Source organism: Aulonocara stuartgranti, assembly GCF_965226115.1.
Source record: "Aulonocara stuartgranti genome assembly, chromosome: 5".
Taxonomy (NCBI): Eukaryota; Metazoa; Chordata; class Actinopteri; order Cichliformes; family Cichlidae; genus Aulonocara; species Aulonocara stuartgranti.
In genome coordinates, this window is record NC_138943.1 from 6,478,613 (window position 1) to 6,503,094 (window position 24,482).

General features: G+C 38.1%; 1 protein-coding gene across 1 annotated transcript in view; it reads left to right on the top strand.

The window, feature by feature from the left end:
* Positions 1-24,482, top strand: part of asic1b (acid-sensing (proton-gated) ion channel 1b) — a 182,981-nt gene that overhangs the window by 4,229 nt on the left and 154,270 nt on the right. Inside the window, exon 2 of the mRNA XM_082534774.1 lies at positions 4,137-4,332. Coding sequence (XP_082390900.1) covers positions 4,137-4,332 — 196 coding nt within the window. The remainder of the gene's footprint in view (positions 1-4,136; positions 4,333-24,482) is intronic.

The window sequence follows — 24,482 nt, forward strand, 5'->3', positions numbered from 1 at the left end:
GTTCATTTGCATTTATAGTGTACTGTGGCTGTTTACCGCAGAGAATATTACAACTGTGGAGACACAGAAATTTTTGCATGTTTTTACCATATTTTCGTCTTTGGCTTGTTTGTGTATTTCTCATCAATACAATAGATATTTGTTTGGGTTTTCTGTGCCTCGTGGCATCCTTTGTTTGCATTTCTGTGACCTTGGCCAAATTGGAAGAATAACTGAATCGCAGGTGCACCATCATGAAGATATGATTATCCAAACTCAGCCACCAGGAAACATGGCACATATTCATTTTCAAGGGCACTGCACAAACAATCCAATCCTTGTTAGTGTATGAGTTCAATTAGCGCTAATTGGATAATTACCTGAGATTATGTCAAGATGTGTTCATTGTTGTGTCACACAGCCCGAGGTATTAACATCAAAGCAAATGTAGTGCTTTTGCTTTTGTTTGTGTGCGTGTGAGAAAGAGAGAGAGTACCGCCTTGTGACCACAGTCTTACTGTGAAAGTCCACTCTTAAAATCAGTGGCTGCTTATATTTGCTCTCTCTTCTCATGAGGTGGCAAAGTGTTGCAGATGGTCCTTCATTCGTTTTAGTCCCCACAAGAAAATTAAAGTGCTTGTGGCCCATAATCCAATTTAGTCTCCCCCTCCCATACGTAGAGAGTTTGCAGTGATTGCTTTAGGGAGCAGTGGCAGGGCAATATTAAAAATCTACCCATATTATTGTGATTGTATGCGCTTCAACTAAAGCCTCCTGACTCGGGGATGTGAGCGCAGCGTCTTAAGTGCTCTCCTGGCAGCTTTGTGTTTCTTATAAAACAGTGGCTCAGGATACAATTCAATTAAGTCCAGAATGTACCACAACAGGCTAGCTTCTTGTTAGAATAGAGTGTGACAGTGTTGTGATGTAGTTCCCATGTGGGCAAGAGTACTGGAGTTGTGATTGTCAGAGTGCTTTTAGGGACCAACATTACTAAAAACATGACAATTTGTAAATGGCTCCACTGACAGATATTTATGATATTAGTACCACTCTGTCCTCTAATTTTAAACTCACGTCTGAAACAAGTAATACATAGACAGTAGTAATCATACTTCCATTTTAAATACTGAAAATATTAAAACCACATTCACAGAGAAAGGTTTGTATCCTTACTAGGTGACACTTATTTCTTGGAGTAACCACCACAGTTTGTCCAATTCTTTTAGCAAGTTTCTCATCTTGACTTTATATAGCAGGTTTTCATTGTTCTCTACCTCCTTCTCTTACTTTTGCTCTATTATTCTTTTTTAATGACAACTTTGATGCCGTACAGGAAACGGCATTCAAAGCCTTGATTACTGTAGCCAGAGTATTGTGTTAACATTTGGGAAAAGTGTGGTTTTCCTGGTTTCCTCCTCCACTACTATTGTTTCTGGGGGTTTCTCAGTCGTGAAATTTTCCTGCTCTTTTTTGCTTGAGCAGTCATGCTTCTTTTCTCTTTGGACTGCTTCGCTTTTTAACATTTAGGTAAACATGTTTCCTTATTTTGAAAAATTGCAGTGTGGCAATATGCTCCAGGATGCACCTTGGAGTTCATTATATGCCTTCCAAAGAACACATCAAACATTTTGAAACCAAGAAGGGCTCCTTCTTAAAAAGAAACAGTATAAAAATGTATCACTTTCTTTCAGTTTCAGTACTTTTCAAAAAGCAGTAACCCGTAAACTGTGAAGAATCAGGAGCCAGATGAGCTACTACATCACTAATCCTCTGGTTTTCAATTTTATCCTTTTATTGTTTGAATAACTTATTTCTGGAAAAAAAAAATTATGCATTAGCTTCACTCTGAAATGATATGAACATGTTTTTCTCTAACACCCCTTATTACTTACAGTATAACCGTTTAATTGTACGCAACACTCTTTTGGCCTGTAGTAAATTAATGAAAAGTGAACTATACTAGAAAATAAGTACCACATAGATCCACTATCTTTAATTTATAATCTGTATCAAAGATAGTGCTTAACTGTCTTGTTTTTTGGCTGTTGTGTCATACCAGTTACTGCTTTTTATTCAAATTGTGGAAAAAACTCTGATTTAAAAGATAAATAGCAACCAGCAGCTGCTATTCTCGTTGAAAATTTAAACTGTAGCGATAAAAAAGAAGAAGTTATAATCAGCTAGAGTTAATCCTGGTTGATTTGTTAATGTTAAAAAAGATCTCTGATGTTCCGATGTTGAATTTTAAAACTGTATCACTTGGCATTCATTTTAAATCTTGAGCAGAATAATAGTCCCGATATTGTCTGTCAAAGCGCTGTGAACTCCATTCAACACGAAGCATGACCGTCTCTGTTCGGTGTTATGAGCAGGAGAACAACCCTCATTTTAAATTACAGCGCATACCACCTCATGTTGTGAAAATCTTTTTCATTTAGTCTCTACCAGGAAAAAGCACTGTAGCAACAGTGAAACATATTACATTTGGTTTGGGCATAAATCAAAAATACATCTCCAGCTGAATATTAACGCAGTGCTCCCAAAGAAGTAATGTAACATTTCATTTTTTTATTCATGGATCAGCTTATGTTATTCCCATCATCAAGCGACAAAATCTTGTTCATTATCATAGACAAAGCTTGACCTTGTGGAATTTTTAAAAAATCCATTAAGCTTTACCACCAATTATGGTTTGAAATAGTGCCCATGCTCATGACAAACAACTCTGTCGTCAGTGTCCACAAAGTCATTCACAGATTTACTGTCAGGCACAGGAAGAGAAGGGTATGCCTTTGTCTTTCTCCGTCTCTGGTTTTCACTTCTTCAGCTTGGGGATAAACTTATTCATGTTTGCTAGTGCAAAACGAGTTGTCCAAAATTCTTACAATAAAACAATATATGAACCTGGTCATGATATTACTGCTTCTGCTCAACATCACATATGAATTCAGGACTCTACCTTAGTATTTTGCAGTAATTCAATTTTGAAAAAACAGAAGCTGTCCTCTTCACTCTCAGTGTCCTACAACAATGATCTCACAAGTGGCTGTCAGTAGTGCTTAATTTTAGCGCTCTATAATTTGGATGCTTGTACCACTGATGGCCCATTGCTCAACAGGGGTCATCAATGGGCCACTTTTTCGCTGCGCGGGGCCATACTGTTTAATTGAGGTTACGTTGTATCAGTGAATGACTGTGAGCAGGCACTAGAGGTTGATGGTAGCTGTCAAATTAAGGCATAGCATAAATGATTTCCACAGTGTTTTTCTTCTGTTTCATTTCTGTGTGCATTGATGCACGCAAATTACTGCTTCTTTGTCATGTTTTTTCTTATTTGTTTGCAGGGGAAATGAGAGGTGGAACATGGTAAAATTGATCCATTTTTCACTTTGAAAAAAATTGCAGCAGATGAAGATTTATTTATTTACACTAAATAGTAGGTGTGGAGGATCATCAGCCTGAAAGCAGCATTCTGAACATTGTTTTCTACATGATCGCTCTGCCACCACATATAACCCTAATTGTTTAACAGACCGATTAAAGTAATTGTCTGAAATGAAATATTCCCATCCTGTAAATAATGAGCTGCTTTCCTGCACTCCATGGAGACTGGTATGCCACAGTTAAGCTGTCAGTTTCATAAAACTAAGATGATATTGTGAGAGCTTTCTAGCTGCTCTTCTGATGATGCTGACATGTATGTACACCTTTTTTTAAGGTGAACGGTAGATATCCACTTGTTGCTGCATCTGTGTTATTAATGTTTCTTCTGCCAGAAAAACGTGTGTACCTGCAAAATTCTTAAAATCCATCTTTTTAGATGTGACAGAGGTACAACTAAGGTTGTGTCTTGCTTCTTTAACAACCTTAACTGCATTTAATACTTTGAGTGAGAAAATAAGGAATAACAGGATGTTTAATATTACAATCTGACAAAGTGGATTTTGTAAGCTCAAGGTAAGCAGTTTGAAAAAAGAATTCTTATAGAGAAAAAGAACAACCTAAAATGTTACTTTTTTTTTAATTTAATGAGGCAAAATCCTTTTTGTGATATTGAATTTGCAAAACCTAAGTACATTAGACTTGTGTGTTAGTTGTGCACATGTGTGTATTTTGTGATCAATGTTGACTAAGTGTAGAATCTTTCTGTCCAGGTATGAGATTCGGGACCCACACCTGGTGGAGGAAAATGTCCTGCAAATCCTAAAGGAGAGAGCGGACTTTGACAGCTATAAGCCTCGGCCTTTCAACATGCGTGAATTTTATGACCGGACAGGCCACGACATTAAGGACATGCTGCTTTCCTGCTCATATAGAGGGGAGGAATGTGCAGCTGAAGACTTCAAAGTGGTGAGTTGCGCACGTAAACAGAATCAGCTGAGACCTATGGGTCATCTAATCATGCTAGTGATACAAAATGGGCCTTTATATAGTTTACTGTGCCGTGAAGTTTAGCTGAGCGCTGTTCACTGAAGTCTGCTTTTGGGAATTGACTTTGCAAATATATTAAAAGGAGAGATTTACAGAGACAGCGCTTTATCATAATTTCAATCGATGGTGCTCCATCCTTCCAGATTCTTCCATCCCCCTTCAGAATTGGACAGTAAACCATTATATAGTTTACTGAGCCCTGGGTCATTGCCACAACACGTTCCATGTAAGTACAAAGTTAGAACAAATTGACGCTGTGAAATATTTTCTGTCTTTATCCTATTTACTGAATGCTTTCAGATACAGTTATTACCTGAAAGCTTTGTGACCTTAGTATTTGTGATAAAGTATACGAACTGATCTTGTAAAGCTGCAATACAACTGTGTAACCGCGGGTGACAGTAGTTAATGTACTTTTTTTGTTGTTTCAGCCGAGTAAGAGCCAGAATTACTGATTATATAATAACTGATTCTCACACTACAGCTGTCAATCTCACTAAATTCTGGTAATACAATAAAAGTTTTGCCAACACTATGAAGTTTAAGGCTATGACACTGTCTCTTTCACTTGCTGAAGAATGCTAAAATGTAGAAAGAAGACATTTGTGTCTTTTGTTTAATATTAATTTGATTTTTTTTGCTTATTTTATAGTTTCGTACTGCACTGTTTTTCAAAACTTTTTTGCCCGACAATATCTGCCTATTCCAGCTGGAAACAGAGCTTATAAGTGCACTGACATTTACCAGTGCTGTCTGTGCCACAGTACGGTCTAACAGAACTTAAGAGCTGATCGATATTTCTTAAGACATTTGTAGTTTTTAGTGACAACTTACCCACAGTTAGCTGATTTTATAAGTGTGAAAAATGTGATTATGTGTAGACAGATCCTGTGTACTGTTCTGTTTAGACTTCACTTGCAGTCTGAGGTCTATTGACAGTGCACATGATAAGCTGTAGTTAAAAGAATCAGTGTATAGACAAAAGCGGAGCTGTAACATAATTTCCAAATCATCAACGATTTTGTGAAAAATATAATAAGCAATTGCACTTTTATTCAGCTTTTTTAGGGTTGTCTCCATTTGTAAACAATGTACCCGCTGACTATACCAGAAGGCTAGAAAAATTGGTTATTGCCCGCAGAGGCTAAGTCATCAAACTAGCGATAGGTTCCCATGTTGTTATCCGAGTACCTCTGACAGTGGTTACCGTAAATGAAAGAAGCAGATTTTAAATTATGCCATGAAAATTTGACAATATCAGGGCCTTAACTGATTGAGAATAAGAATAAGAGAAAAAGAGCACCAAAGGATTGTAGGTAGAGACAATGCAGCTTGAGCAAGAAGAAATGTGGTGGGATGACAGTTGCAAAGAACACACACACACACACACACACACACACACACACACACACACACACACACACACACACACACACACAAAAACACAATAAGACACATACATACAAATTTTGCACATTACAAACAGTGGCAGCCTACTGTAGGAGTAGGAACTAGTCTTAAAAGAACAACTATCCAACAGATGCTCATGCAGGTGGCAAGTGAGGATGACACTGTATTAATAAATTGATATCGCCTGAGAATCCTGTCTTGAAAGCGATCTAATACATCCTCAGAATGTGTTGGAAAGAAGCCATGATTAAGCTTAGTAAAATCAGCCCTCAGTCCAACTCTTACATTCTTTGTCCTCCAGTGTTTCTTTATTGTGGAATTTTTAATGTGTTTTTCCCCCAAGTGCTATAAAACCATGTAGTTGAGAGGTGGGCTGCATGCTCACATGGTGTGGCTGCTCTAATGTGCTGATGTGTTCACATTTACTGTAGTTAGTTGCGCTTATAGCAGATGGTACTTCACAGCGCTCTGCTGTACATTTGTACGGTTGTAGACCTGGATAGAACAGCTCAGCAGAGAGCACTAATGGTGTGGAAAGAAGCTTCAGCGTGTTAGGAAAGGGTAAGGTAACCAGTCTCACCAGCCTCCACCTCCAAATCCCAGAGTATGGAAGCATTAAAGCTGTGATTAACGCTGTTGGCAGCTTCTGGTTGTTTTCTAGCTAGCACAGGCAGTGTGGCTCACTAGGTAGTCCCTGGGTGTTGAAGATAGCCAGAGATAAAAGATCACTGCTACCTACTGTGGGAGCAGTTTGCTGACAAAAATGGTAGATAAACAACAGTAGTACGTAAGGCAGCTTTTTCCAAAAGAATCTGCAGTGTAGTACAGTCAGATTTTCTCATAGATCCAGAAACTTGAACATATTAGAGTTCTTTAGTGTATCAGAATTTATTTCATGTTGTTTTTCAGTTAAGGTTCAGGTGTTGAGTCCAACATTATCCAGTCAGAAGTATTGTGTCCTTGTCAAAAGTCACTGGTGTCATTATCCAAATACCAAATACCCTGTGGGATCCAGTACAATATAATTTTTAAATATTGCTGCTGGAAATATTAAAAATTAGTGACTAATTATCTCGTATCATGTTTCACTGCTGCAACTTTGTCCTTCAGAAAAACATCTGCCAACTTGGAATGCAGATGGTTTAGCTCAGATGATATTAAAGAAGAAAATTTCACATGAAAATGAATATCAATTGATGGCCTACGGCCTCTGAACCGTAGCTGCATGAGATAATATAAAACCATAAAAAGGGAGCAAAATACAAAGACCATAATTTGATAGTTTATGGGTTTGTTTTTAATTGAAGGTGCGATAAATGGATTTCGAAAGTATGCGATCGCTCCCTAGAGAGGCGGCCTTTGCATTTCACCTACAACAAGGACACTAAAGCTAAAACCATCCAAAATATATTGAATGGCTATAATACACTACAGTAAGACAACTGATATTGCACGAACACTATGGATTGCATGTGCCATCTTACTTCTATTTTTACTTTGATACAATGTACGGCATTTTAAGAGCAAAACTACCAAGCATACAGTTTGTCTTACTGCATCCCAGTGGAATTCCCTACAGATAATATGTTGATCGGCAATGTCACAACCTCTAAGTTATTCAATTTTGAACTCTTTAAGACACCCACATCCAACTTCAGTCACCAGGGAGAACTTTGACAGGCTCATAACTTTGCTATCAAAACTCAAAACTGAAGCTTGAGGGCTGACAGAAAGTGTAAGAGAGAGACAGACATTACATGAGAGAAAAAATAGGAAGAAGAAAGAACGAGAGAAAAAGAGCCAGATAAACAGAAACTGAGGCCCAGGTAACAACAAAGTCCTTGGGATAAAACTAAACATAATGGTCGAGTACTGCGGAGAGGCTCAAAGACACAAAACAACAGCTGCCACAGCAGGAGCAGCAATAGAAGTACTATTGGTACACACAGGCTTGTGCTCATTTTAACCTCTTGGAAACTGCAGAGCTCCATTGTAGGGCTGGGTATCGTCACTGATTTCTAGAATCAATTCGATTCCGATTCACAAGGTCCCGAATCGATTCAATCAATTCAGTTTGAATCTGGGAAATTTTGCCTTAGACAGTCAGAAATATTATAATTCATATCAGTACATTTACATATTTTTGTATCTATAAAAGGGAAGCTGACACTTGCGAGACTTTATCAAAGGTGTGAGCATCACAGCAGATGTCTTTGTGTCAAAGTAGCTGAAGATAAACATGAAGGTGATTTTCCTGGCCTGGAATTTTATAAAAATATTCTGCAGTACATCAAAAACGAAAGAAAACTTTTAATCAACATATGAACATCACCTCTGAAGTGACAGCGGTTTTAGTACAGACATGGCTAAGCGTTTTGCATTTTGCATAATTTTAAAAAGTTTAAATTTGGTCAGTAGCCCATTGAACGGCAGAAATTAGGTTTTCTTTTCGGAAGTAAGTAAAAGGGAATAAAAACAGCGGCCGACAGCGCTGTAAACAACGGTAGACTTGTGCGTAACAAGCAAGCGAATAATGCAGAAAACAGATTTTTAGATGGGAAACTGTTCTTGAAGTATACAGAGAAAGCAAGAGAGCGAGAGAGCGAGAGAGAGCTGTGCATGAAGTGTGATTTTTATTGTGGTGGAAGCAAAAAAGCAAAAGTCAGAGGGAATCCATGACGATGTTTATGTGAAGCGTAGTTTGGATCTTCTTTTGCTGCCGGTTCGGTCAATATTGTTTGGGCAGAGATCAAACTAACAGCTTTACCCGATCGTGTCCGTAGGGTGAGAAAGGCAACATCTCACTGATTGTGATCCACGGGTCCGCGCTTTGTGTTTATGTCGTTGTGCAGAATCTGTGTTCCTGCTCTCATTTACTGTTTTAGCTGTTTGGTGGTTGTCAAAATTTTGTGAGGTTTCACCTGAGATTCTGGCATTTTGGGCAAAATAAATTTATATAAAAAAATCAATTCAGGATTTTAATGAATCGATATCACGTTATCCAAGCCAGAATCGATTTTAATCGATAATCAAAACCCACCCTTACTCCATTGTATGTCTTTTACAGCTCCCCGTTTGTTTTCCAAAACACAATTAAATATGGCACCTGTCCTTCCTTTCCACTTGTATCTTTTTGAGTCGAGAAGGACAGAAAATATTATAAATAAATGAGGTCATGATAGTCATAAATGAAGAGCTATCTTTGAACAGATCTTTGGTTATAAATAAAAAGATTTTGATTAGTTATCAAGTTGTCATAGTAGTTCTTAATACATTAGCTTCTACCCTTTTAATACACAGTAGTGTTCCTCAAAAATGTTGAGCAGACCCTCAGTGCCTTATATTTTGCTTCCAAGGAGCCAGGCTTTATTTTTTAAAGAGGTCTTAAACAAATTATTCAGACTTTTCAGACTTCAAAGCTTTACTTTGGACATTGGCTACTTTTTCACTCATTTTCGGTCTAATCCTTGTACCTGACCATTGTTCCTTGTTTAAGTGACTTTAAACTGAACAATAAATTTTTCAAGCATAAAAAGGCGTCTAATTTAAGGGAAAAATGGTGTTGTCTGCATATTACAGACAACTTAACAAAGACCTGGTTTTAAATAGTCTTTAGGCTGCCTGATACAAAACACACATTTTTACCTCCATTTCTTTAGCTGAATCTATAAAAACTGACTAAGTTTACACAATGAACTGTTAGCTGATAACCTGACATATCTTGGCATGGTATGCAGTGTAACCTTAAAATATCTGAGGAAACTGAATAAGTTGAGGGCAAAGAAGTGAAAGGCATAAAAAACAAATATCTACTGCAGATAAACAAAATCTGAAAACCATGTTACAAAGATAAAAATCAACAAAGGCCTGACATTGGATCTGAGAGATGCACCTGGGCCTTTAATTGATTAACCTCATCAGAAATGGTTTCAGTGGAAGGCTGACGAATTAATTAAGAGAAACAGGTATGGTTTGGCCAAGGTATGCCAAATTACACGTGAATTACGCATGAATTTAAATTTTAAAAGTTAGGAAAGAGACACAACAGTCAGTGTCTACAGACATAAATAAAACACGAGTGAGGCTCTGTCATGCTTTCGGTCTAGCCAGCCATTGGTTTTTAGGATCTTCTCAAAATGAATGGACTCATGAATGTAGAAGAATATGTTCAGTAGTAGAGTACATTCATGCTATATCCTGGAAAGTTTATACATTCATGTTATAGTACAGTGGAACCCCAACTTACGAAATTAATCCGTTCCCGAGGGTCTTTCGTAAATCAAAGCACCCATCGCGCCTTTTGAACGAGGCGATGCTGAACGATAGGCTATAGGCTAATTGCTAACTAGAAGAACAATACGTCGTTCAAGTGGAACAGCGAAGCGCAAGTACAGAAGCCAAGGGGTTGTCACATGATTCGGAAGGCATTGTGGGCATTGTAGGCTCAGCCAATCAGAGCCAGCGGATTTCGTTACACGGGCATTTTGCCGTAACACGGGCAGAAATATTGCCGTTCAGTGCCTTCGTAACTTGAATTTTTCGTGACATGGGGTATTCGTAAGTCGGGTTCCACTGTATCTGGAAAGTGTCCGACTGGCAACAGCTTCATTTTTGATCATGGTAATGATCCCAAACACTTTGCCAGTGCAATGAAAGCATACCTGGATAAAAAACACACAATGGAACACTATAGCTCATGGAATGGTCTCTCCGAAGCCCAGACCTCAAAATTACTGAAGCATTGGGGGACCGTCTTGACAGAGAACAGAAAGAAGCGCTTTGAATAGCCAGGAAAACTATTCCTGAAGATTTCTTAAAGAAATTACAAGAAATCTTAAGAGAGTTTAGGCTGTTTTGGTCATACCGACTTTCAAACTCATTAGAAGTGTACAAATCCTGATTTTGCCCTGTATACTGTATTTCAAATTTTCCAAATAATACATAAGAAGTAATACATAAAGAAATGAGGGGTTGCTAAATACTTTAAATGTAAATTTTTACAGTAGTGCAGATTCCAAACACAACAGTACTTTCAGGCAGTCACTATAGTGGATGGATGTGCAAATTAGATTTTTAGCTTGGATATGCTTCCTGACACAACCTTCCCATTTATCCAGTCATGTGACACTCCAAGACTTGGTTTGTGTCTCCTACCAATCTTGAACTGGGGAACTTTCACATAGGAAATCGTAAGGAAATAAACCACCACACCACGGAGCCTACAGCCTCTAAATAAAGAAATAAAATAAATTATTTCAAAAATGTTTTTATTAACAAAAATTATACAATTACACTGTGTGAGCATGGTGCATGTAAAAAAAAAAACAACTTTCATTTGCGAAAATGTGTAAAAACAAGAGGACTATCATTTAATACTATTAACAGCACAGTCTGCCCGTACGTGGTGTTGACTGTCAGTGTAAGAGATCTGAGGATGATCTGATGATCTCAGCTCTAAGGATTAATTTTTGAGTTGAAGTACATTTTTGGATATTTAATACTGAGAAAACATGTCAGACTTTAAAAAAAAAACAACCCACAGACACACAATATTACAGTACTTCAATAGTGCCTAGCCGGCACTTGCCTCTCAAGAGAAAATCTTTTAGAAAAGATCCTTCATGCAACTGTGGTTAAGTTATGTCACATTGCAGTGTTGTGTCAGATAAGCAAAAAAAAAAAAAAACCCTAAGTACTCTGAAATATTTGTGAGATGATATTTGTGTTAAATTCTAAGTTATGGAGTTTTTCAAGATCATTTCAGTCATTTTAGCTTAAATTACTGACAGATCACACTTCATTTACTGCAAATCTTCTAGCTGAGAACCCACTTTTGTGTAACCCAGACTCTTGCATAATTGCCATGGTCATTCTATTGAGCTGTTGGCTCCATTTCAGCTGTCCATTGACCCCCAGAGTCCACCCTTGGTGGGACGGAGACGTGTGGCTAATGAGGTGTAATCAATACAGAAAACCTCAGAGACGCCCGCCGATGGATTGGATTTACGCAAACAGCAATCTAAAGGATAGGTGGGGCTTGTTAAGTCTTTTTTTTTTTTTTTAAATATTGTTGCTCTTCACAAACAGAAATGGCAAGAATTATTGGTGGCTGTAGTCGTTCCTCCTTCTAATCTATATTAAGTACTCCACACAAGCAATGAGCATGTCCCTTCTTAGGCTGAAGTTCCATTACTTGTGTTACAAGGGTTGTATTTCATTCTTCAACCATGAACATAAAATATACTGCTAATCCTGAGTCGGTTTAGAGTTGGGGCTAGCTTAAGGCATCTAATTCCTTAGCTTTATTAGTTATGTAATCCAGTTTAATTAGATAATCTTTTAAATTTGAATACTGTTGAGACTGCAAGTCTTTTTAGGTAACTGGCATCTATAATAGCAGAATTTCAGCGGTGCTTTAATCTGCCATTCCTCATAAACTGTTTTTGACACATCTCACCTTTGATCCACCACGCTTTATTCATTGTTATTCCAGTCTTATCCATCAGCTCAAAGCCGATGATTCTGCTGTTCTTTTTGGCCAGACGATTCCCACATTTTTCCTCCTGAGGCTAAATCAATCAATTTGCTATTACCCTAGAACTCAGAGACATGGATCAATTAGGTTTTTGCTGAGTAATGAATGAATGCCTAATGTAAAAATCTCCTCTTTGAATGTAAAAAGCTACTGGCTCTCCTTTGATGGCTTTTAGATTCATGGTGATTTACTGTCCTCACTTCTCAAGTCAAATTAAATTTTACAATGTGTCAATTCACAATATTTGATCCCGATCTCTCCGAGCACCTTGCTCACTCTTTTCATTTTTAAACTTGAATGTGCATTATGTTGTCAAACATCCAACAAAAATGGCAAATTATTGGTAAGTTACATTTTAACTGCTTTCTGAGTAATATTGTATAAAGCTAAGATGTCATAGTGACGACCCAGAATAGCAAATTCCACCTAACATGGCTTCCTCCATTGCTTATGTTATGTTGGCCTTTCCAGCGGGGCATGGAAGAAATAGATTTCCTTTCAAAGGGCTTTAGAGAAGGCTAAGCATGTGCCCTGCCCCCAGCACACATACATACACACATACTCCTTTCATCTGACCTCTTTTTTGTCATTTTATTTACACAAAGAAGGACTTTTTTTGACAATTTAGGCTCCTACTGCGTGAGGTACTCTGTGGACAAAAGGTGAAAAAGAGGAGGGAAACAGATTAAGCCAACTCCAAAGCATGGAGAGATCTGAGAATCCATTTATTCTATGTGACCTGCCAGTGCTCCTAGCGTTACAAAATTATTTTTAATAATGAGTCGGGTGGGCAAGCTACGCAGTGGGGGAGAGAGAAGAATGGAAGAAAGAGATGGAAAGAACTTATCCTTTAAAGAATCGATTATAAACAGTTTGGTTCAGATCAGAAGCATCTGATGACTGTGCAAAGCTTTGGAATGAGAGGAAAGAGGGGGCAGGAAACTGGAATATGTGTGTGTGCCAATGGAAGAGTCTATGTTTGGCTCTTGGTTTGTGGCGCTGGGCTGCCAGGGAGAAGTATACCCACCGTGACAGACCAGGAGCCAGAGCGCACTAGCTGAATGTAAAACAGGGTGTTCCTTAACTCTATGCTTAGATCTTTCGCCTGCATGTGTGTAAAGCTTTTGCAGTACTTCAGTGCACAGAGAGTGAATATTCGGTTCAGATTGTGCTGACAGGCTGAGTGATTATTCACCTAGCACTGACAGGTGGCACACTGCTGCATTAGTCAGCTAATTACCATCCAGAGTAATATTAGTGGGGCTGACTGTTTTTTTTCCTTGTCTTTTTCTCTTTACCATCATTTTATAATTTATTAATATTTCATGGGAAACCTGTTACAGTCTGCATTGGTAGATTTGGCAAATTGTATTCATCATTATTGCTTTTGAATTCATTACTGGAAAACATGATTAATGGTTTTGGCATTTAAAATTGATTCTGATAATTACAGTAGCTGATTGATGACTGCGAAACAGAATATGTGCCATTTTCTGCAATAGCATGATGTACCTTTTGTCTTTGCTGTATTATCAGATATGTTACTTCAGATAGTGAGAGACAGACAGGTCAAAAATATGTTTCTTTCTTTCAGAGATGACAGGGTACAGCTATCGCCTTGTGTTTCAGTGTCTAGGGATGGAGTGAAAAAGCAGTTTGAACACCACCAGGGTCCCGCTGGGACAGAGTTTTCATCTTACCAGCCAATGTCTTGATTATATTTTTCCTTCTCTTGTCTCTTGGGTAAATTCCCTAACCCGTCGACTTCCTTTGAGATCAGTATTTTTTAAGTCAGTGGACTAAAAAAAAAATACTAGTTGTGTTAAAAAAAATTCAGTCATTGTAGACCTTTTAGTATTTTTTGTTTGTAAGCATGTAGGTGGGTACATATGTGAAGCCAGGTCTATGCCACTTCAGCTCGATTCTTATACTCTTTTATTGATGTTGAGGTAATCTTGCAATTAGATCTTCAAGTGGTTTGCCGTTGCACCTGGAGTTGAGAGTTTATATATTGCTAATCAATAGTCTGTAATAATGAGCTTCGAGGACTACTTCTGATAAAAAGACACAGTAACGGAACATGATTATAGAAAAAAAGCTGGTGGGCTCTTTTATCTTCAATAGAAGGTTAATGGCCTACAGCTTACTGCAGTAGTGTCTTGGATACAGATATTTTAGGATGACAAAAAAATATTTAACATATTCAGAAGTGAATCAGATTAATAATATATATGAAACTTGTTGATTTACCTGAAACTGTGACTAACAATGAGAAGGAAGGCAGTAATGCATTGTGAATGATGAAAGTGCCCATTGGTCTGTGAAGCATCATGTTGGTATCACAACGTCAACATTTTAGCTGTCGTCTGGGGTTTTGGAGCCAGAATTGACCTTGTACAAGGAGGTGGGGTTGTCAACTAAAGCTAGCAAGTCTGGTTAGCAAGTGTAAGTGCTAAGGAGTCCACCTCAGGGTTTGATTGATGGGTCCCCTTATATTTCTTGATGCATCTTGATGCTACGTCCAGATGAACAGAATCAACTTTTGGACGTCCCCTTATATTGGCAGTGCAGAAGGGACACTGGGCTTGCTCTTTCCTGTTTTATTCTGGGGCTGGTACAAAAATCACAGCATACAGTCATCATTAACAGTATGTTATGCAATTGCATAACATACTGTCTACTTATGGGGTCTACTTATTTTTTCATGGTACTGCATTAAGTACTTTGAAAACTTTCTTTTTCAGATGACTGAGTACATTGGACAGTCAGAGAACTAACTATAAAAATATTTAAATTTTACTAACCAAAACTACTTTTTTTATGCTTGGTTTTTTTGTTTTTTACATTTTTCCCTTGTTGATTTTCCTCTTAATTTTCAAAAACAGTAGGTCTGTCGGGTTTGGTTAACTGGTGATTCTAAACTGGCTTAAGATGTCAGTGGGAGTATGAATGGTTGTCTGTCTCTCTATGTTGGCCCTGTGCTGACAGGCTGGTGACCTCTCCAGGGTGTAGCCACCTCTTGCCCTATGTCAGCTGGGAAAGACTCCGGGCCCCCAGTTTACACGTGGAGCAGAGCAGATACCCATTTTGAAGGGGTGTGACAGGATCAGCCAAATCTTTTAAATAATGATTTATGTTTAAATTATTTGTGACTCACTTAATTCTATTTTATTTTATTTTATTTTATTTTATGTAAGTCTTCCTTTTGGTTTGGTGGGAAGATGGTCCCTTCAAGTCAGTGGCAGAGAAGATCATGGAACAGTCATGTATTTGCTCCATGAAAAGGGCTTCATTATACACTAGGAAAAAAGCATCATTATACTGATAAGACCTACTTACTTGTCTTTGTTGAATACATCTGTGATTTTCTCCCTCAAAAGTGTTATGAAGCTCTCATTTTGAAGTGTTTGCAGCACCTGAACTCACATGTCGAAGATGTCCCAGTTAGTCAGTGAGTCAGCCGGTAAATCAAAGTTATGAATGAATTAATAAAAGAGGCTTTTGATTTATTTCTGAAATGCAGGCATGTCACTCAACAATCAGACAACCTCCGTGTGTCCTTATTGTTTTCTGTTCACCCACCACATCCTGAAGGCAACAGCTCATCTTTTGTTTATTGCATGATTTTCTAGTTTTTGGTTATAAATTTCAGAGTTGCAACCTTTTAAAAATAGGCCATTATGAAAACTGGCCTCTTTTTCATCTGCCAGTAACTGAGGGAAAAGACAGGTAAGAAACAAAGATTCAGAAATGATCTAGAAATAGGACAACAGTCAGTTAAATTTCCCAGGTACTACATCTAGATACCATAAACATTTTTATCTGTAGATAAAGAGCAAGTTCTCAACTTAAAAAAAAAACATTGTAAGATTAAAATTTTCACATTGTTACCCATGTTTTGTAAAGACTTTTATTCTTTAGTTTTTTCTAACACAACCATATATAAATATATACAGGGTGGGCCATTTATATGGATACAGCGTAATAACATGGGAATGGTTGGTGATATTAAAGTCCTGTTTGTGGCACATTAGTATATGTGAGGGGGCAAACTCCTCAAGATGGGTGGTGACCATGGTAGCCATGTAGAAGTCGGCCATCTTGGATACAACTTTTGTTTTTTCAATAGGAAGAGGGCCATGTGACACATCAAACTTATTGGTAATGTCACAAGAAAAACAATGGTGTGCTTGGTTACAACGTAACTTTATTCTTTCATGAGTTATTTACAAGTTTCTCACCACTTATAAAATGTGTTCAGTGTGCTGCCCATTGTGTTGGAGTGTCAATACAACCCTCTTCTCCCACTCTTCACACACTGATAGCAACACCGCAGGAGAAATGCCAGCATAGGCATCCAGTATCCATAGTTTCAGGTGCTGCACATCTCGTATCTTCACACCATAGACAATTGCCTTCAGATGACCCCAAAGATAAAAGTCTAAGGGGGTCAGATCGGGAGACCTTGGGGGCCATTCAACTGGCCCACGACGACCAATCCACTTTCCAGGAAACTGTTCATCTAGGAATGCTCGGACCTGGCACCCATAATGTGGTGGTGCACCATCTTGCCGGAAAAACTCAGGGAACGTGCCAGCTTCAGTGCATAGAGAGGGAAACGCATCATCATGTAGCAATTTCAAATATCCAGTGGCCTTGAGGTTTCCATTGATGAAGAATGGACCCACTATTGTTGTACCCCATATACCACACCAAACCACTTCTTGGATGGATCCATCCAATGTGGGTTAGTGTCAGACCAATAGCGGTGGTTTTGTTTGTTAACTTCACCATTCACATAAAAGTTTGCCTCATCACTGAACAAAATCTTCTGCGTGAACTGAGGGTTCTGTTCCAGTTTTCGTTTTGCCCATTCTGCAAATTCTATGCGCCGATCTGGGTCATCCTCGTTGAGATGCTGCAGTAGCTGGAGTTTGTAAGGGTGCCATTTGTGAGTAGCTAATATCCGCCGAAGGGATGTTCGACTAATGCCACTCTCCAGTGACATGCGGCGAGTGCTACGCTGTGGGCTCTTGCTGAATGAAGCTAGGACAGCCACTGATGTTTCTTCATTAGTGGCAGTTTTCTTGCGTCCACATTTTGGCAAATCCAACACTGAACCAGTTTCACGAAACTTAGCAAGCAGTTTGCTAACTGTAGCATGGGAGATGGGTGGTCTCGTAGGGTGTCTTGCATTGAAATCTGCTGCAATGACCCGGTTACTGCGTTCACCAGATATCAACACAATTTCGATCCGCTCCTCACGTGTTAACCTCTTCGACATCGCAATGGCTGTGAACAAAGAGAAACTTGTAAATAACTCATGAAAGAATAAAGTTATGTTGAAACCAAGCACACCATTGTTTTTCTTGTGACATTACCAATAAGTTTGATGTGTCACATGGCCTTCTTCCTATTGAAAAAACAAAAGTTGTATCCAAGATGGCCGACTTCTACATGGCTACCATGGTCACCACCCATCTTGAGGAGTTTTCCCCCTCACATATACTAATGTGCCACAAACAGGACTTTAATATCACCAACCATTCCCATGTTATTACGCTGTATCCATATAAATGGCCCACCCTGTATATGCATTGATGAAAAGCAATGTTAAAAACAATTTTAACTTAATACAAAATCTATTATTATGGCTAAATATTTAAATAAAAATAAAAAGCTGCCCTTCCCATTTGGAACAGTTTTAAAGTGAAGAATGTCAAGCGGAGTGAAGACACTGACTCGGTGTTTCAGAGGGCATGGGTTTATTGCTGCTGGATCAGAGATTCATCAGGAAACCTGCATGCCATCCAGTAGTATTTCAGTATTCAGCGTCTGCCTGCAGGATCTTAAAGCTTAAGATTAAGATGAGAGCACTTTTTTCCCCCCATCCTCATCTGTATGCTGTTAGAATGTGTTTTTTTAAAATCTTTTTGGTCAACAACATTGTCTAATTGATATAACAGACATCAGCACACATGCACTTGAACCCCTCCAACTTTGGTGCTGCATCCTGCATTTTTCTTTTCTGACATCTTTCATCTGAAGGTTTCTGTCAGTCATTATCTCTTTTTAAGTCAAGTTTCCTAAGCTTACCCTCTTTATCTCACTATTCCCCAGTGATGAATTTTTTTAACCAACAGTAAGGATTGCTGAGAGAAGTTAAAAGCATCAGAAATCACTTACAGATTGCTGAGTGTACACTTCCCACCAGCCCAGTTCTCAGTGTGCCGACTGCAGAAAGGTGCAGCCAGCATATTCATGCAGTCCATCTAATTTATGGCTCTATTCAGTATTAAATATATGTGTACGTGGGTGTGAGGTTCGGTGTGTGTATGTGTGCATCTGAACAGGTCACACTCAGTAAAAATTCCAAATTAAATATCCAGCTTTGAGAGCCCCTGCAATACAGCTTCTGCTGACCTGCAACTCTGTTTTTTAAACTTCCCAAAAGCAAAGTTCATACTTTTTTTTTTTATCTCTTTAGGTTGTGCACTTATCAAAAAGTTGCTAGTTTGTAATTTACTAAACTAGAGCAGGTCTGCCTCTGCTTTTAAATATACCAATCAGCCACTACATTAATACCACCTTCCCTAATACTGACCATTGTAACAACAACAAAATAAAATAAAAAATCTTGACATCTTCTTTTCTAGCAGCAGATTCTTTGAGTTAGATAAACTGCAGGGTCTAGGGGTTTGAAGGGCCTGGTCAGTCCTTTGGCTTTATTGTAAGGTTATCTATATATTGGGCCGCACTGAAGGAGTGTGGCCCACACATATTTTAAGGGCTGCTTTTGTCATACAGGCTAGAAATTGTGCTTGTGTAGTGTGCTAACTGTGGCTTCTGCAGCATTTCCCTCTTAATATAGAAAAGTAATTCTGTTCTCAAGCCAAACTGACAGTTACAATGAATGTGCCAGGCCTAGGTTACAAATCAGTAGACAAGAGGTGACAGCAGAGTGGACCCTGTTAAAATACTGCTGCTGTACCCTTATTCTGTCACTGAGTTTATGTTCGTGCTTACCCAAGGAGCAACCAGCTGGACTGATAAGTACAGAGATTATTGTTTATGGAAGGAAAGAGGAATGCTGTATTGGAGAGAGGATGGCACTGCCTAAAAACATATGGCATACAAGCATTATCTCACTCTTTAAATGTAACCTTATGGGTAGTTTCTGTTGGCCCTGTTCTAATTCTCTATCAAAATACCAAAAGGGAAAAAAGCACGCTCACCTCAAAACAGACTAATGAGCACTGATGAACTCACTAAATGATTATTAATGACAATGTTGCTTACTTTCTTTCAGTGACCTTGAATTAATTAATTGAGTTATTTCAATGCATTAAAAAACAAAGAACAAACAGATTTTTACTTGATGAACCCTCACAAACCTCATAAATAAAACTGATTAATGGGTGTTTACTACAAAGGAATTTGTATGTGTGATTTTATTTTAGCGTTCCCAGCATTTCAGTGAAGTTGTGAACACTAATCCAATGTCTAGCGTCTAACCAAAGTTTCCTATAAGTTTTCTTTCTATGTTGTGTGATTGGCCGGTAAATGTGTCCGTAATGAAAGGTCAGAACTCTCAATTTTAAAAGGCCACCTTACTTGATTGGACTACCAGATAAATAAGGCTTCTTACTGTTCTTGTCTGGAGGGTTTTAGCCCCTTTATGAATCGTGGAATCTAAAGACAAGCTGTTGCTTTTGAAGTGATGTATCGGCACATAGAAGACTGTTTTTCACAGTTAGATTCATAGTTTTTTTTTTATATATCTCTGACTGATTTGTTTCATTTTTTCACCTTAAAGATGCTCGCCCTCACTTGCACTCTTTGAGCTTTTATTAAATATACACTTTGAATCAACTTTAGATGTTACATCTACTTAAGCTATTGTAAAATAAAAAGGGACCAGGTGTCCACTTTCTCATTAGTCCATTGTTTTTTGTTTCATTTTGAGCCTCTAAAAATGGGGGACTTTGGATATAAATTGCTGTAATTCCTAAATACCTCATGTGAATCTTTCTTAAACCTTATTAATTAAAACTGAAAGCCTGCACTTTAACATTGACTGATTTAAATCATCTGCGTTGAAATACAAAGGCAAAAACTACAACAAAACTGGGTGTTTGCCCAAAAAGTGATGGAGCTAACTGTATATGTCATATTTGCCATGAGCCATGAGCAATTTACATTTTTTAAACTGAAACTGGATTACAGTAGCGCTGCTTATATAGTACAGTCTCACTTGAATATTAGCACCATTGCCAAAATGGGATATTGATTTGATTACTGCAGTTTTTAATATTGCAGTGCTGTGATTAGTTTTTCCATATAAAAACACTGTTCCTTGAAAAAAGGACTTTCAAATACTGGATGCAGTATAATGATAGCAATTGTGCACAAAGTAGATCCATGGAAATTGTATTTTGGCAATATGTTATATTTTTTGTTTTACACATCTTCAAAAAGACTTTATTTGTATTCTCTATTTGTTAGAATTTGTTATGCTCCAGGTACACAGCAACCCTTGGTTAAGCACAAATAGCGTACATGATTTTGATTCAAAATGTCAGTGTGTGTCAGTAAAGCTACTCTGGTATGAAAAAAAAGAAGTTATTATTCAGTTGTATAACTTAGAGTAACTTTTAACACTATTCTATGATGTGAAAGAAAATGATTTTTGGAATATTTTGTTAATAGTGAGGATAGGGTTAACAAAACATTTCCCCCATGTAATCCTACAGAACACACCTGGCAGCTTGTCCAGAGTTGTTCTACCTTTTAAGCTCTGGCACCTGCAGTGGGCTCCAGGTCTCCTTAAGAAGCTGACTTAGATAAGTACTGTACTTAAGAGTGAACAGATTCCCTTGATAGTCATCACCTTTTCACTTGGCATTACTAATAAGACTTAGGCCTTTATTAGATCACACAAAAGCCTTAATTTTTCAATTCAGAACTCTGATGGAGTCACATCTAGGAAAATCGCTTTGTCAAACAGGCTGTCAGAAATGGTTGGTTGGTACAGAGGCTTAGAGGATCACATCTTTTTTTGTATTATTTTGATTGTACTGTGATACACATGTCTGTGTGTAACAGTACCTTATCCTTAATACACAGTAAGGAGACAGCCTCTTTTCTGGTTCAAAGGCTTTAGTCAGGAAGCAGAGCTTCACTTCATGTGTTGAAGAAATAAAAAGCAGCCACTTAACACCGTTGTGCATGACTTCATCCTCCAGATTATGTTCAGCCAACTGGAAGTTGAAAGCTAAGGTTTGCCTAGTTGAAGAGAAGGGCAACGATGGTCTTCCCACCTGCGTGTGAGTGTGGGAGTTTATCCAATCCATGATTATGTTATCTGTCCAGAAATGATCTTGTAGGCAGTTTGATATTTCTTAATATACATCTATTCATTTAAAGGTGTAGGTATAGATCTACTATAGCTAAACTGTAGAAAACTGCGCACTAAAAATCCCATTTTGAGTGTTTTATTTAATAGCATTTTATTTAGCCCTAAAAAGCACTGAAAAAAGATGTGGGCTGTTGTTCCCATCAAACACACTGATCTGGTCTTTATCTCATCCACTCTCAAAGAGCATGCTTGATTACATCTTAGTGAACATGTGAATATACAATGTGTGTGTCCTCATATGCATCATAACATGAATGTATATTCCAAAAGCTCTCAGTAGGAGTGCCACTAGTCTATGCACTCTAACTTGAAATGGGCCTCAGATACTCAGGAAGGGACAAGACCTCACACATTTTGCAGGAGTGAAGAGAGTAGCAGTAAACAGCCATTACTATGCGCTGTCACAGTCTGGACTGGCCTTACAATTACTGCCTGTCTTTTGGTCCAAGTGGGCTCTGCTTGCCCATTAGTGATATGTATTAAAATGTGGCCTACCAAAAGGCATCCGTTTTTGCAGTTAATCTGGTCTTAATGAACTTTATAGGTTCATCGAGCAATGAGGCTGAGAAGAACATTAGGGAAGATGGTAACTGACAGTGGCTCCTGAGTCTTCTTCGTCAACATCCTGTTCTTGTCTATTACTGGGAAAAGGTTGGTAACACTTTATAATGGCCATAGACAATAGAAAGTTTGTAAATTGATAATCCAGTTTCCTGAATTAACTGTTATTTTAATGGTGGCAAGAAAGTTAATAATTTATATTGTTCACTAGTCAAGAGTTTATGATGCATATCATAGGCAGTGTGTCTAATGAAAATGAATGTTTATTATTAGCGTCTTTTATCTCGGTTAATTTGGGCAACTTCTCGTCTTCCTCGGTACCTGTACGCTGTGGTGTGCCTCAAGGATTAGGCCCTATTCTCTTCTCATTATATCTGCTCCCTCTTGGAGCAATTTTTGAGAAGTATAATATTGCCTTTCATTGGTATGCTGATAATATACAGATTTAGTTTGAGATTACTGATGATCTTGCTATGTCTTTTCATTATTTTCGCGAATACATGCGTGAGGTTAAAGATTGGTTCAAGAGTAATTCTCTTGTCCTGAACGAAAAAAAAAAAAGGAGATCGTGGTGTTCGATAGTAAAATCCCCCGCGACCAATTGTGTGCTGCTCTGCTCCCCTTCTGATTATGCCAGTAACCTGGGCATATTACTGGATAGCTCGTTTAAATTTGACAAGCAAGTGTCTGCCGTAGTTTTCATCAGCTGCGCCTCATTTCAAAGGCTAAGTGCTATATTCCGCATAAAGACTTGGAGAAACTTATTCACGTATTCGTGACTTCCAGGTTGGACTACTGCAACTCTCTTTACATTGGCATTTCCTTCTCCCTTCTTCTTAAATTGCAGACTGTCCAGAATGCGGCAGCACGCCTTTTGACGGGTAGCAGGAAATTTTTCCTCCATCACTCCTGTTCTTGCTGGCTTGCACTGGCTGCCAGTTAAGTACCATATTCAATTTAAAACACTACTCTTCACGTACAAAATGATCAATAATTTGGTGCTGAGCTACCTCAAGTAGCTTCTTAGGTTACATCAGCAAAAGTAACATTTAATATATGGAATTATGTGTTTGTTAATTATTAATGGTATTCTAGTTAAAAAAAAAATACCTGAAAATAACCAAACAGCTATATAAAGTCGTGCTGTCGTGGGAAGTGTTAACTGCATTAACGTGGCAAATTTCCATTAGCGAGTTAACATGGATCGCCCCGTGTGAGGGGCTGCACAGCGCTAAGGCATTAATGAGCTAACCGCGTTAACGCGTTGACGCCGTGCAGCTCTAACATGGGGCGATCCGCGTTAACTCGGGTTAATGCGGTTATGGAGTTAACGTCGTTTTAACGAGATTAACGCTGAAAGCACTAATCTAAAGTGAACGTAAATAACAAGTAAAGTCAAAACTAAATATTGAGTTAAATTAATGCATCATTTTTGAACTGTAAAAAAACAACAGAACTACTACCTAACGCATGAATAGCTATGAATTTATTAACAATAAGTAGTGTAAAGTCTTACCAAAAGGTTTCATTTCCTGGCAATATTTGTGATAATATCTGCCTCGACTTTAGTGTTGCTTGGGGTGAAACCAAGGATGTTATGTGCACATTATGTTTTTCTTATTAAAAGAAAAGAGCCTTTATACAGCCCAAATGAGTCCCTACTACTTGAATATGTGTCAGCAGTGTGAATCTGAAGGTTCAATCAATGTAAACTGCTAACACGGATATGTGCGACTAGTTGATTAGACGTTTAAACACTCCTGCCCTTGCCCTTAATTGGTGCCAAAAATCTTAGTTGGTAAAAGGTATTATCCCCAGTTTTATTAAAAAACAACAACAGGTAGCAGTTCAAAGATGTTAGAACATCACTAGCCGCTGCCTGGGGGCTGCAACCCTGAGAGAAAGCTGCAACCCCCTCGCTCTCAGTCTCTTTGTAAATTAAATAAACTGCTCTGCAGCTGGCTAAATGTAAGCTTTATCAAAATTAATAGAGATGAAAAATAAATACGCATAAAGTATTTGTTCAGCCAGTGTTTAATTCATCCAGGTAGTCTAACTTTTTTTCATGTTTACACAACTAAAAGAACATCCATAATTGTGTGCTTGTAAAATTTGAAGAAATTAAAGATAAGCTGAATAAACAAA